Source organism: Perognathus longimembris, chromosome 1 (genome assembly GCF_023159225.1).
Source record: "Perognathus longimembris pacificus isolate PPM17 chromosome 1, ASM2315922v1, whole genome shotgun sequence".
NCBI classification, from domain to species: domain Eukaryota; kingdom Metazoa; phylum Chordata; class Mammalia; order Rodentia; family Heteromyidae; genus Perognathus; species Perognathus longimembris.
In genome coordinates this window covers 104,493,558-104,508,277 of record NC_063161.1, presented here as the reverse complement: position 1 = coordinate 104,508,277, position 14,720 = coordinate 104,493,558, and the positions used below count along the sequence as shown (strand labels likewise).

At 44.4% G+C, this 14,720-nt stretch overlaps 1 protein-coding gene across 3 annotated transcripts in view; it reads right to left on the bottom strand.

Annotated features, from left to right (window-relative positions):
- Window positions 1-2,197: 2,197 nt before the first annotated feature.
- The window catches only part of Secisbp2 (SECIS binding protein 2), a 29,830-nt gene continuing 17,307 nt past the window's right edge, over window positions 2,198-14,720 (bottom strand). For all 3 annotated transcript variants that reach the window (XM_048338482.1, XM_048338570.1, XM_048338658.1), the window contains 8 exons: window positions 14,456-14,588; window positions 11,562-11,728; window positions 8,326-8,464; window positions 6,307-6,463; window positions 5,460-5,680; window positions 4,253-4,407; window positions 3,725-3,914; window positions 2,198-3,071 (listed from right to left, as the gene is read on the bottom strand). In XM_048338482.1, the coding sequence (XP_048194439.1) occupies window positions 2,968-3,071; window positions 3,725-3,914; window positions 4,253-4,407; window positions 5,460-5,680; window positions 6,307-6,463; window positions 8,326-8,464; window positions 11,562-11,728; window positions 14,456-14,588 (1,266 nt within the window). In that variant the 3' untranslated portion in view covers window positions 2,198-2,967. The remainder of the gene's footprint in view (window positions 3,072-3,724; window positions 3,915-4,252; window positions 4,408-5,459; window positions 5,681-6,306; window positions 6,464-8,325; window positions 8,465-11,561; window positions 11,729-14,455; window positions 14,589-14,720) is intronic.

Below are 14,720 nucleotides of genomic sequence, written 5' to 3'. Positions count from 1 at the left end.
AAACCTGCTTGCCCTGACTGGCTCCTCCAAATGGGCAGTAGGTGCACTGAACCCCAACTGAGCCTGGGAGTGTAGCCAGAACCTTTTGAAATGTAGGTGCTAATGCAGGACGGAAGGGTATGTCTGGCAGACACAGGTGACCAGGTGTTCAGGAGGCTGCAAACCAAATCAAGTGTCCTGTGAGAACAGCAGTGAAGGCTCCTCCGCCCCAGGCAGCCACCCCTATCTAATTCCAAGACATCATTTTACGTCCATACATCCATTCCTCCCCCAGGACAGAAAGCAGGGCTGATGTGGCCAACGCTCCACCTGATTCCCTAGGGGCAAGTCCAGCCCATTGCTCCACCCACCCGCCTAATGCACTAGCCATTTCACCCCAGCTGCCAATCCAGGACCAGGAAAAAAGGGACTCCAGGTGAAATCCTTTGCCTGATGTCTGGGGAGGGTTGAGGGGAAGACAATAAGCAGGGCTGCCCTAAGTGCTCTAATTCTGCAGCACGACTCCAGGCACTAAAGGCAGAAAAGCCATAGCTCAATTATGCAAATATCCTGGTGCCACATTAAACTGTTCTGACAAGGTCTGAATGGTGAAGACCATCACTGTGTGTGAATTTGGGAAGGTTTTGCCCTACAGTTGCCTGGTCTTTAATCTGTTCTTGACTATGAAAAAGTACTCAGTTACCATTAAACTAAAACCTGTTATGAACAAAGCCACCCTCTATGTGATGCAGAAAGATGGTGTATGTAGTTACACAACTACAGCCAGCTCCACTTCTCTATTTTCTGGGGCAGGATCACTGTGCAAACAGCCTTGTTGGAAGATCAGCATATGTGTTCCAGCTGCTCACTTTCTGGATCCAGCATGATGACCAGCCTCTACCTGAGTTCTAGGTTGCCATGTTCGCCCTCTTCCTCACACAGAGCCAAGAGAGTCAGATAGTGCCTGGCCACCTGCTAACCCATCTAGCCATGGCATGCTAATCCTGCCTACAGAAACATCACACCTTAGTAATGTGAACTATTTCTGTACAATTTCTGTCAACTTTTACTGTGACCCACATTTACAGTGTAGTTCCAGATACCACATATTGTTGAATTTGGGCTCCTTTTTCAGTGTTTCCTGTATTTTACTCTGCAGTCTGGATTTAGTCAGAGCATGCCCATGTCTCAAGAAAACCATTTTATGTTTAAGGTTATGGTGGAGTGTTCTGTGGGGGAAATGTAGTCATGAGGAAGAATCTCTGATTCCTTATAGCTGAAGCAAAAGTTTTATGTTTGTTGAATTCAGTGCCTGTACCTGGAGCACTGGGAGCTGTGCCCCGGCGCCATCAGCACAGCAGGTGAGCAGGCCAGCTGGATGGCACCTGCAGCCACTAAGGTGATAACACTAACAAGGCCCCTGCACACAAAAACCTGGGGAGGTCAAACCAACCGAGAAGGAACTCTCTGGAAGGTGAATCCAAAGTCCAAAAACCACTCACAAGTACTCTTTTTAAAACACAAGTCTAGATAAGAAAGAAAACCAACTCCACAGACCTAGAGACCTCCAGGAGCACCTCTAAGCAGGCAGCCTTTACCTAAGGTAGAAATTATTTTAATTGCTGACTTACCAATTTTAAAATTTTTAGCTGGTAAGTGAAGCTGACAGACCATTTAGAATTTTTTTTCCTACATACTGATTTTCTGGCTTTTATTCTTAAATACTCTTCTATTTTCAAACTTAATACAATTGACTTGCCACCTATTACCAGTGGGGGACACAAGAAAGACCCCTTCTTTTTCCTACAGATCTGGCTATCCACATCCATTTCCCACACCGAAACACCTTAAGAGTTGTCGACAGTGGGCACACACACGGGCCACCACGGGCTCCATATGACATAACAGACAGTGCTTCAGATCCCAGTTCTGTCATGGCCACCAGTCCTGCACCAAACAGGCCATTTCTACCTCATTCTCTCAATGTTAATGCTCACCACAGGATACTCACTTCTAAAAGGAACAGGCTGGGCATGACAGAATTCAACTGACAGAATTTCCAAAGCTGAAAGAAATGCAAGTACAGACTGGGACTGAACTTTGGCAGTTAATACTTCCAGGGCTGGAGGCCAGCCCAGCAATTGCCCCTGGTCAGCCCTGTGGGCTCAAAAGGCTAGTGTTCCAGAGGGACTCATTGGGAGCAGACCACTGATATGCCTAAGATCTAAAAGAAAATACTCTTTATTCAAAATAAATATGCCCTCTTACTGGCAGGAATAAAAACAGGAATGCTCTGTCCCCTTGGCCTCTAAGACAGAAACCACATTTAGAATATGTTCATTTTTAAAAGATTTGAAATGATCAAACCGAAATATCAAACCCTCAATACACATCACCTTTTTTGGAAAATAAAAACTAAAAGTAAAAATTTACACCACAGAGTCACAGGTTACAAACCTGTTTTCCTTCTGAGGCTCATTCTAGCTAATTCTGTATATCATTAAGTCACAGGGCTCTGAAGCGCCCTTTCCACTGCTGCCCTGTTGCTTAGACACCAGTGTCTCCAGGAAGAGGATGGGGATAAGTGGACCCCTCCCCATCATCCCCTATAGACAGTTATACAACCTCTGCTTCCTTCACACTCCCTTGCTTGGCTCAGCTTTGCTACATGGAGAGGTATCCTTGGTAGCCTGACTACATTTTCCTGATCCACAGTATACTCAAAAGGCCCAAGCTAAAATTAGCACTCTTGGGAAAGGCTTCTTCCAGTGTATCTAAGTGTCCGTTTGATGACATTTGTGGCTTTGGGAGCCCTGCAACCATTGCTTCCTGTGCCTCAGGCCAGGTAACTTCCAACTCGAGTCGCTCATAATACACTAGCCCAGTGAAGATCTGAGAAGGAAAAGCCCAAAGTCTTTTTCAAGTCTCCACCCTCTTTGCCCAAAATATACACATACACACATGCACACACAGGAAAGATCTCTCCTCTTATAAATTCAAGTTCATCATGTGAGAGGTTGAAGTCTCCAGTGATTCTTCTAGCTCCAGGGCACATTGACTGTAAGCTTCCAGATGTTTCCTCCAGATTTCAACTAAGACAAGAAATAGCTCAAGTGAGTAGAGAATGACAAGTCACGCAAGTCCATCAGAAACCAGCAGTGAGTTACAGGTGCTACCAATAGCTGACTCTGTTAAGTCCCCAGCAGGCTCTACTTACTCTTCCTCATCTGCTAGGCTAGATCATACCTTAGTGAGCAGCCTCAATCTCACTGCTGCCCCCTTCCACAATGACCCCACCTCCAAAAATAAAAAAAATAAAATAAAAAACACCTCTTGGTAAGCAATGCCCTTAAGAAACTTCACTTGGCCCCAGTTAGCCTCCCAAATTGATCTTAGGTACAACTGCCCTTAAGCCACCTCTGTTTAGGTGACTGGCTTGATATGTGTCTGAAACCGTCACTAACACTTTAACTCCTACAGTCTGATGATCAGCACTTCATAGGCAATGGCCTGGACCACAGGGCCCTACTACAGCTGTGCCAGCCTAGACCTACTAGACCCTCTTTTGCAGCCAGTCATGACCTTCACCTTTAGGGCTCTATTACAGTCTGTACTGGGTGATCTACCAACCTTTCTCACAGCTGGTCTGGCACCATTGGTGCCAGGCTACCCTTCTGAAAACACTGATTTAAAGATGGTAAACAACTTAAGAGGACATTAAAGCTGGACTCTTATGAGTACTCACTGTAGTGTGGTTCCTGTTCAGTGGGAGCCAGGTGACCATCTATAGCAGCACAAGCAGGACCCTCTGTGGGCAGGCTGGGTGCAGGCTGAGGCCCAGGCTGTCCAGCCAGCTCCTGCCGCACGTTCTCCAGCATGGTCTTGTAGGCCTGTCGGGCTGCCATTGTCAATTCAACCATCTTGTGAAACTGGTCCTTGGGCACAAGTGAAAGCACACAGTTGATGTCCACTGACTACAGGCAGTACTACCACCCTCCTCAGTGAAGCAGGGGCAAGGCTGGTGGCAGGGCCTTTGCCTGTGGGTGCACAGTAGGCTGCACAGAGAAAACCATGGGCTGGGCTGACTTGTCAAGCCTGCCTGAGGCACTTCTCTGTTGCCTGGGAGTCCAGAACCAAAGCCTGAACTTTAACTTGGTACCAATAAGGAGACAGGGAAAGTTTCTTGAGCTGACTCTCAGTCAATGTAGACACACAGGTTATCTCCCGCCTTCTTCCCATGGACAGTAACCAAAGAAGCTTGGGCCCAACTCACCTGAGCCCCATCATAGCTGAAAATCCCCACAACACTGACAGGAACTGCTTTGTTCAGACTCCGCCCCAGAGCCTTGCGGTTCAAAGCGAACACAAAGGGGATGTTCTGCTCACAGGCATAATCGATAATGGTGTGAAGGGTGTCATCCAGACCGCCTGCTCAAAGCATAAGGACATATCACACGAAGCGTGATACAGATTCTACAGTGAACATGGCACCTCTCTCCCTCCCTGGGTCAGTGACCCCTGACAGATATCACTTAGAGAAAGCAAATCATAGCTTCAGGGAAGAACCAACTAATTCTCCAAGAAAGATACCATCATAACATAGTAATATACCACTGGCATGCCAATGGAAACATTAATCAGTTAACATCAGTGAACAATTATTTCACATCTGGCCATTAGTCTGCTGTTTCACATGCAGTAATTCTCTAATCTCTCATAAATCCTAAAATACGCAGGTGCTGAGCACCACTTACAGATGGGAAACAGAGGTTCAGATATGTCAAGGTTCTCACCCTATGTGGACCACTGGTCTGGTGCCTTTAAAAATGACTGCAAGGGGGCTGGGAATATGGCCTAGTGGCAAGAGTGCTTGCCTCATATATATGAAGCCCTGGGTTCGATTCCCAAGCACCACACATATAGAAAATGGCCAGAAATAGCGCTGTGGCTCAAGTGGCAGAGTACTAGCCTTGAGCAAAAAGAAGCCAGGGACAGTGCTCAGGCCCTGAGTCCAAGGCCCAGGGCTGACAATAAATAAATACATACATACATAAATAAAATGACTGCTAGCCACTGGCTACTATGTCCAACTGACAAATGTTTATAGGGCTGGGTAGGTGGCTCAACTGGTACAGAGCTTGCCCAAAAGGCTCCAGGTGCTGAGTTCACTCTCCAGTACCAAGAAGGGAAAATGATACGGTCTCCACCTACTCTCCTTAGTGCCAGAGCAGCAGCCTGGACATCCTTCCCTGCTGCCAGAGGGAGGCTGGTGTGAGCTGCTGGAAACTCAGGTGGAGGCGACACCTGCCTGCCTAAGAGTGAAGTGCTCACTGGACAGTCAGTTAAAGATCAAAATGACAATAAGCTGCCATGCTTGCAGGAGTATGGCCCAGACCACTAGCCAGGTGTGGGGCCTACCATGTGCACCCCATAGTCAGAAGCCCAAGAGCCCAGGCCACAGGATGCCTTAGTGTCCTTACCTTTCGACTGTATCTTCTCACAGTTGGGAGAAATGATGATGCATTTCAGTTTCCTGAGCTTTAGGTGTTTAAGAACTTCCCTCAACCCCAGTACCAGCCGGCGTTTGGTCTTGGCCTTGACTGGATCCTTCTGGTACATACGATCTTGGAAACGGACAAGTTCCTTGAGTAGGTCTGTGACACAAGCATCTACTTCTTTACTGAGCATCTGGCTGCAGTAACTGGAAGGAACATCAGACAACATGACCTTGGCGACTGGCTGCAGCACAGTGGCTCTAAAAATTGCCCAGCCCCACGGAGAAGAGACATAGCATCAGATAGGAAGCCATGGTGACACTAGCACTCTCCAGAACCATGGGTTCATATGGGTCTATGAAAGGTGAAGAGCCATGTATTTCTCCCTGTACTACCTTCAATTGCCAACCATGCCTACCCTCATGGTTTACACAGGCCCCAGGTGGGGCACTCTCCTATGTCTCCCCCACATGAAGAACAGCAGGAAGAACAAGCCCTCAATAACTAGAGAGAAACTGAAACATGGAAGAGGACTAGAAGTTATCACTGCTACATTACCCAAGCCTCAACTAAAACATGGACTAAAGGCACCATTTCCATTGTTATCAGAAAGAAGCTGCAGTATATACAGATGGACCCAAAGATTAGGTCACCACCAACATCTGCAAAAAAAAAAAAAAAAAAAAAGCTACCCACAATTAGCCACTTTCATTACGGAAGATTGAAGCATGATGTGTGGCCAAACTACATGGATTTATGGCACTGTACACTGTAAGCATGGGAGGAAACAGAACCAAACTTAACCCCCCACCCCCAATAGGTGCCCACTCACTCCCGGAATCTTCGGCTGTGGATCTTGGGGAGGGTGCTGGGGTCAGAGGTGGGCTGGCAGGCCTCTGTGTCCCTCTGGAGCTCTGCATCAAATGGCTCTTCTGACTGGCCCTCAGGCACAGGAGTAGAGGAAACTGATTCTTCTGTCACCTCAGGACCTCAAAGAAAAAAAAAAATTCACTGTAGAACCTCTGTAGACACATGTGTACATAGAGGGGCTTGCAGTGCAGACAACCCCATGGCATAGGTCTATCAACTCAACTAGCATTCTCATATATCTACCAACACCTGACAATACCACAGGGCAGCTCCCAGATGGTAGGCAGCTGCTCACAGACTCAGGATGAAAGAGAAAAGCTCACTGATACAGTCAAGACTACTTTCTGATCTTGGATGCACCATCCTCCCTCCCCAAGTCTACTTTTCATTTTGATTGTAGTAAAATATACAGAAAAGTTACTATTTTACCATTTTCAAGTGTGTACCATTTTCAAGTGTAATTCAGTGGTCCAATATACCTTTCAATTTTGGAATCTGATCTGAAATATCTAAGTATCAGGAAGTTTTAAAAACCATGGTTAGAGCTGAACTGCTTAAATGTTTTAAATCATTCTGTATCAAGGAATTCTTAAATAGCTGAGTACCAGAGGTCCATGCCTGTAATCCTTGCTACTCAGGAGGTTGAGATCTGAGGATGTGGTATGAAGCCAGCCACAGCAGAAAATCACTGAGACTCTAATCTCCAACTAGCCTCCAAAAAGCCAGAAGTGGAGCTGTGGTTCAAGTAGGAGGCTACGAGCCTTGAACAAAAAAGCTCAGCACACAAAAAAGAATTCCTGCTGGTGCAGGAGCTTCACACCTTTAATCCTAGCTACTCAGGAGGCTGAGATCTGAGGATCAGGGAAAGTCTATGAGATTCTTATCTCCAACTAACTACCAGAAAACCAGAAGTGGTACTGTGGCTTAAAGTGGTAGAGTGCTATCCTTGAGTAAAATTGCTCTGGGACAGCACCCAGGCCCTGGGTCCAAGTCTCAGGACCAGCATTAAAAAAAAAAATCCTAAATAAGAACTGAACTCCAAGATATAAATTATGAGAGTCCGAGGCTATTGGTCTAGCTTAAGAGTGTGCATGTCTGCCTTGGGTTGGATCCCCAGCACCACAGAAAAAAAACACAATAAAGCAACCTATCAGTGAACCTGGATACTACTCAGAAGGCTGAGATCTGAGGATAGGGGTTTGAAGCAAGCACAGGCAGAAAATTCCCTGAGTCTCTTACCTCTAATTAACAAGCAAAATGCTTGAAATGGAGCTATGGCTCAAATAGTAGAATGCTAGCCTTGAGTAAAAAGTTAAGGGAAAGTGCCCAGGCTTAGAGTTCAGGCTCTAGTATCAGCATTAAAAAAAGGAAAAAGAAACCTACTAGTGCACCTGGGTGCCAGCAAAGGCACTGACAGAAAAGCAGCTGAGACTAAGTGACACACATTCAAATTTCCATTGTTGGTGCAACATTAAGGCAGTGTTCCCTGGGATGTGCTCTGTGTTCCTCACCCAAGTGCTGTGTTCACTTTGTGAAAAGCCCTCTAGTCTTATCCATTATGGCTTCTACACTTACCTGAACAGGTAACTTGGTAAGAAATTACTACACACACACACACACACACACACACTTTTGGATGTGTTGCATCCCCATTGGTACACAGTGCTACAAACAGTAAGATGGGGGTCACTCTCAAGGCCACTTCAAATTAGAACAGCCCCAATGGCACACAAGGCTCTCCTCTGTCTCCCAGAAACCCCAGAATCAGAAGCCTGGGATGCTCTACTCCATCAACAGGACTTCACTCCTTGTAAAGCTGGGGTTTGAGAACTCCTGCATCCAACATGCAGCATTAACCTATATTCCATCACAAAGACACAAGGAGCTGGTAGAGTCCAGCACAATTCCTGTACACAGTCCATTTTCTCATTGCTGCTCCCATCTGAAAGTCTTTCCAGTAGAAATACAAAGAAACTGGTACCTGTGGGCTCTGCCAGGTCAGGGGCCCGGTCCTCTGCACCATTCTCTGTCTCTTGGACATCATCACTGGCCAGAGCTGGAATCCCAGCATTTTCTTGGAGTCGCTGCTGTTTTCTCTCTTGCCGTTCTTTCAAAATAATCTTTAAAATTAACCAAACAGCTGACATATCTAAATAACATAAAAGACAAATTTTCCTGCAAAATAAACTTCCCAAGTGCAGTGTGCCTGTGGAGTGCGGACATGCTCGCAGTGACTGATCTAACCCCCACACTCGGTGTGAGAGCACCATGGTGGCTCTGGGAATGCAACGCAAGAACCCTGGCTTGAAATCAACTCTAGGATTCAACAGTTACTCAAGCATGAGCACCACCATAATCATGAAGCACATAAACCGCAAGAGTCTGTGACCAACCAAACTGAAGGTTAGCACAGTAGTGGATTGTCAACTGTGAATGAAAAGGTTGGTGAGCAGAAGCAGAATGTATGGAAGGAAGAAGTAACTTCCCCTTACTGGTTTTCTGTTTGCGCTGATCTAGTTACAAAAGAAAAAATGTCTAGCACTGATGTCTCACACCTGTAATCCTAGCCACTCAGAAGGCTGAGATCTAAGGATCACATTTCAAAACCAGTGTGAGCAGGTAAGTCCATGATTCTTGCTTCCAATTAAACACCATAAAAGCCAGAAGTGAAAGGGTGACATTGTCCAAAAAGAAATATACTCTTAATGTGATTTATGTAACTGTAACCCCTCTGTACATCACCTTTCTTTATTGCTTTACTGGACCTGGGGCTTGAAATCAGGGCCTAGGCCTGTCCCTGAGCTTCTTTTGCTCAAGAACAAAGCTCTACCACTTGAGCCACAGTGCCACTTCCAGCTTTTTCTGAGTAGTTCATTGGAGATAAGTCTCACAGACTTTTCTGCTCAGGTTGGCTTCAAACTGTGATCCTCGATCTCAGCCTCCTGAGTAGCTACAATTACAGGCATGAGTCACCAGTGCCTAGCTGCATATCATCTTTATAATAACTTCTTTGAAAAAGCCAGAAGTAGAGCTGTGTCTCAAATGGCAGAGTACTAGCCTTGAGAGAAAAAGCTCAGCGATAGCATCCAGTCCCTGAGTTCAAGCCCCAGGACCAGCACACATACACATACACATACACACACACACACACACACACACTCTCTCTCTCTCTCTCTCTCTCTCTCTCTCTCTCTACTGAAGTGATGGCACCCTACATCATACAATGCATCACATCATGGCCAGGAAACTGAGAGTCACAGCTATCTCCAAGAATAAGCAATGGACCAGCAGACCAGCGAGGGACTGGCAGCAGGTCCAGGAGGAAGACTGCCACAGGATAAGCTCTCCAACATCTAGGCTGACCAGGGTGTTTGGCCAGTGAATGATCAAAATCATCCACACATGGCAAACAATGGAGCCTGAAACCAGCCCAAAAGAAACTGAGAGAAGAGGTACACCTAACCTAAGGGTATATATATGCGTATGTACCCCAGGCACATACAAGTGGAGGTCTGAGCACAACGTGGATCCATCTGTGCTATATTCAGACACAGGGTGACATCTCTGGAAAGCTAGGTAAAAAAATGAAACAAGAAAAGTTTAACCCCACCATTTGCAAGATAAAGCAGAAAGACCGGATGGGAGTTCAAGGCCAGTCTGGAATATATAGCAAGTTCCAACCAAGCCAGCCAGGCAAAACAGCAAGATACAGTCTCAAAAACACAGCACTGGGAAGATGGATAGAGAAAGAAAAGAATACCAAAGAGGTTAGGGAGAGGAAAGGGAGAAGAAAAGAGTAACTGGATGGAAACAGCAGCCAACTATACCTTGTAAAAAAACAAATTCAGATTAGAATCAGGCCAATCACTAAATAAAAACAAAATGACAACAAAAAACCACACTATTATTAGAGGAAATACATCAAATCCAGAGTTGGTTCAGTATGGTAAATAAAATATGAATATGGAACCGAGTACTGGTGGCTCACGCCTTTAATCGTAGCTACTCAGGAGGCTGAGATCTGAGGATCCCCATATGAAGTCAGCAGGGCAGAAAAGTCCCCATGAGACTCTTATCTCCAATTAACCACTCAAAAGCTGGAAGTGGTGCTGTGGCTCAAGTGGTAGAGCCCTAGCCTTGAGCACAAAAAGGGTCAGGGGCAGTGCCAAGACCCTGAGCTCAAGTGTCCCACAATCGACAAAAAAAAAAAAAAGAATATGGAAAATTTAATTTCCATTTGTGTCAATCCTCGGGCTTGAACTCAGAGCCTGGGCTCTGTCCGAGCCTCTCTGCACAAGGCTGGTGTTCTACCACTTTGAGCCACAGTGTCACTTACTGTCTTTTTTCTGTTTATGCAGTACTGAGGAATCGAAACCTGGGGCTTCGTGCATGGCTAGGCAAGCACTCTTACCACTAAGCCACATTCCCAGCCCCTGACATAAAATTTTGGTAGAAATTATAAACAAGAAAGTATGACCCACAGACTGTCTCAGACATGGGATGTACATAGACAGTGCCAGTTTTGTTAAACAATACCAAGTAACATTAGTAAATAAGTAACACAATAAGTAAAAACACAAGTAAACAGCAACAGTGATACATGTTTCTTTAGAAACACAATGCTATGCAACATGTACAAGTAACAAACTTTGGTTGCTTGTTTGGTGGTAATGGGCCTGGAATTAAGGGCCTTGTCCCTGGTGGGCAGATACTCTATTGTTGAGCCACACCTCTATCCACTTTTCACTCTGGATATTTTTGAGATAGGGTCATGTTTCTGCCCTGGCCAGCCTCAATAATGTATAGACCATAACATTTCTATTTTTTTACTTCCCACCATAGATGAGACGAAAGATGCATAACACAGCATCAAGCCATTGGTTGAAATAGGGTCTTTAGAACTTTTTTTCCCAAGTTGGGCTCACACTACAATCATCTTGGTCTGTGACTCCCTAGCAGCCAGATTACTGAACACAAGCCATGGAATCCAACTGCTCATTTTTAAGGTTGGTCTCACTATATAGCTCAGGTTAACCTCAAATTCATGATCCTACTGCCTCTCCCTCTTGAATGCTGGGATTATAAGCATGGGCCACCACATTCAACTCAAATAATAACCTAAAACCTGAAGACACAAGAACTAGAAGTCAGTATAGTATATAACATTTTACCTATTTGCCAGTCAGTGCCCTGATTCCGTGGAAACACTCCACCTACCTTCTTCAGTGAGGTGGGCTTCTTGGCCTTGGGGACCTCCCTCTGCTTCCCCTTCTTCATCAAGGGGGCACTAGAGTCTAGGGGGTTGTGCGGGGTCTTCACCTGATTGAAGCGGTGGTTTCTTTCCCCTGAGGTAGCTCCTTTAGAAAGGACTGGCACAGCTCCAACTGCAGCATAGTGGGACAAATGTCACATGGTCACTTCCCAGTGGCACAGACCAGCTCTCCATACTGTCTGTCTAGGTTATCTGAAGGAATCTGCCATGCCACCCCAGCGAGACACCACAAGCTTTCTCATTGTTGCCAAGCAATCTCTCACACATTATTCTCACTGGCAATGATTCCAAATAAAATTTATTATCTTTTGGATGGGATCTCAAATCTATCAATTAAATCAGGAAGATGTAAATTTTATCCATAATATCAAATCTTCTGAGTCTCAGTAAGTCTGATAATGTATGGATCCCAAGGTTTGAAGAGGGACATTTCTAGGTAGTCTGCACTTACCACTGCTGTGGGGAGTCAGCCCTGCCCACCTCACAGTGAGCTGGCATTGCCTTTGCAGAAGCTGGTATTTCTTTTCACACATGTACCTCTGGTAGAGCTTCCTTAGATAACTCCAGTTATTTTCTATTTGATTCTCTTCCATTTTCTGGATGTAAGCTTGTTTCCCAATCTCACCATAGGTAGCATGGTGTAATATCTCCACATGATTCAACACTAACTCTCCACCCTACTGCTCATCTTATTAACTATTCAGAGAAAAAATTGTGTCTTTTTCCCTTCTATTTGTTTTTTGAGAAAAGGTCTCACTATGTCGCCCAATCTAGCATCAAACTAGTGATTCTCCTGCCTCAGTCTCCCAAGTGCTAAAATGACAAAAGTACATCCTGTTTCTCTGCTTTTTAATTAGGAAAATTTCCAAGCAGATGCCAAAGTGAATACTAAACCACAAATCCCCATGTACGCCTCACTGTATTTCAACAACTCTCTACCTGTTTCCAATATATTTTAGTCAACTTTCTTTAATAACACAATATGGAGTTTTATAATACATGCTTTGTCATTCAGATCTGCCTCTTCAATCTCATCTATGCAATCCCCCTACTTCAGGAAAAAGTATTCACTTACACAGCTGTCCAAGACAACTCTACCTGTATTCATGGCTGTTTCTCACCTAAGCTAAGCACAGTTGCTTGCATCTGCAGAGCCTCATTCCAGTGTTTGAAACACACACATAAGTAGCACGGCCCTGCTTACATCTACTTGGTACCAAATACCCTTCATATGGATAAAACCTGCTCCCCCCCCCCCACCAGCCTTAGCTCTGCAGCCCCCACTCCCCACTGGCAGGCAGTTCTAGGCAGAACAGCCACAGTGGACTCAGGAAATCTTTGCTCCCACAGCAGTGAGGCTGATCACTTCCTCTGACAAAGTAGCTACAAAGGTAGTTAAAACTGCTCAAAGCAATCTATCAGCCTCTAGCACAATCAAGCAAAGGCTTAGAGCAGCACAAGCTCACAGGAATAGCAAGAGCCTAGTCATTCCATTCAAGTTGGATGTGTAAACTTTCCACTGGGACCCTGGTACAAGGAATATGGCTGCCTCTTTGGAAAACCAACTACAGTTCAGCTTGCATGAAGTCACCTTTGTCCTATTCAATACACAACCTGTACTTTTGACCCAAACTATGTAGCCTGGCTCCTGCCCAGGACCATATAAGCTGCATTAAATCTCCCAATAAATTGCACTTTAATCTCCAGCATCAAAACCCACAACTCACCCCTGGTAGGATAACAGACTCACACCCAGACACACTGTTAAGCTATTATAACCAGTAGAGTAATGATTTAGAAAATAGTTCTTAAAACTGAAGTTAACAAAAAACAAAACAGGGCACTCTAAAGATACTCAATATAAAACACAATGGAAAAACAAATGATATGGAAAAAAATCTTTTAACAGCAGATAGGAATACAAAAATATCAATGTATATTAAATATTAAGAAACAAAATACTTCTCCCTCTTCTCAAAATACAAACTATCAAACTAGGTTCAAAAATAAAACATCTCAAAGCTGAAAACTGCTAGGCAGCTATTGTTACTTCTCCTTATGCTAAAGTAAGCACATCTCTCCTTTCATTAACTGACCAACCAGCTAGAAAACTGGGCTTGAGCTGCGAACAGGTAGAAACTCCTAGAAGGCCCCAGAGTGCTACATATAAGGTCATGGACATTTACCCATTACTCCTAAACATTTTAAGGTTTTACTTATAATCATTTGGGTTTCATTTTCAGCTACAGTCTGAGGTAGGGAGTCTATTTAGCACCTAGAAAATCCATTTGTCCAGATCTTTCTTAAGAGCCAACTGTTGTTTATTTTAATGGACTCAATATTCTTGTTAAAATACAACATCTTCGGGAAGCCAGTGGCTCACACCTACAATCCTAGCTACTCAGGAAACAGAGATTTGAGGAATATGATTCAAAGCCATTCTGGGTGGTAAAGTCCTTAAGACTTTTATCTCCAATAGCCAGAAGTGGAGGTGTGGCTCAAGTGGTAGTCCTAATTGAGCAAAAAAGCTCAGGAAGCCCAGGGGTCCTGGGTTCAAGCCCCAGCCAGCATCAGCACAAAAAAAAAAGCAAAAAATAAAAAAGCAACTAAAGCAACTAGCTGGTATATTTGAGTTTATTTTTATGCTCTCAATTCTACTGTTAGCCCATGTCTAAGTTTATTCCAATACCATACTTGTTACAATGATATAAAAATAACTTTTCAAAAAAAGAAAAGAAAAACACAAAAAAATAACTTTTCATTATAAGAAAAAATATTTACAAAATGATGGCTCTGAAAAAAGTTTTGACCACTGGCCAGAATGAGAAGACACTCCTACCTGAGAATACAACTGGTCTGGAGGACTGCTTTGCATTCTGGGCATGCTGCTTCTTTTCTAGTGCTGCCAGCATGCCCCCCAAATCCAACTGCACTGGAATCTGGCTCTTCTTCCCACTGTTTTTAAAATTACTCTGCAAAGTTCAAAAGCCACAAGTTTACTTATAATACTATATTTTACACAATGAGCTTTTCATTTTATAAAAACTGTATTTTATTAAAGATAAAATGAACATACGTAAGAGACTTGTATAAGAGTTACAATT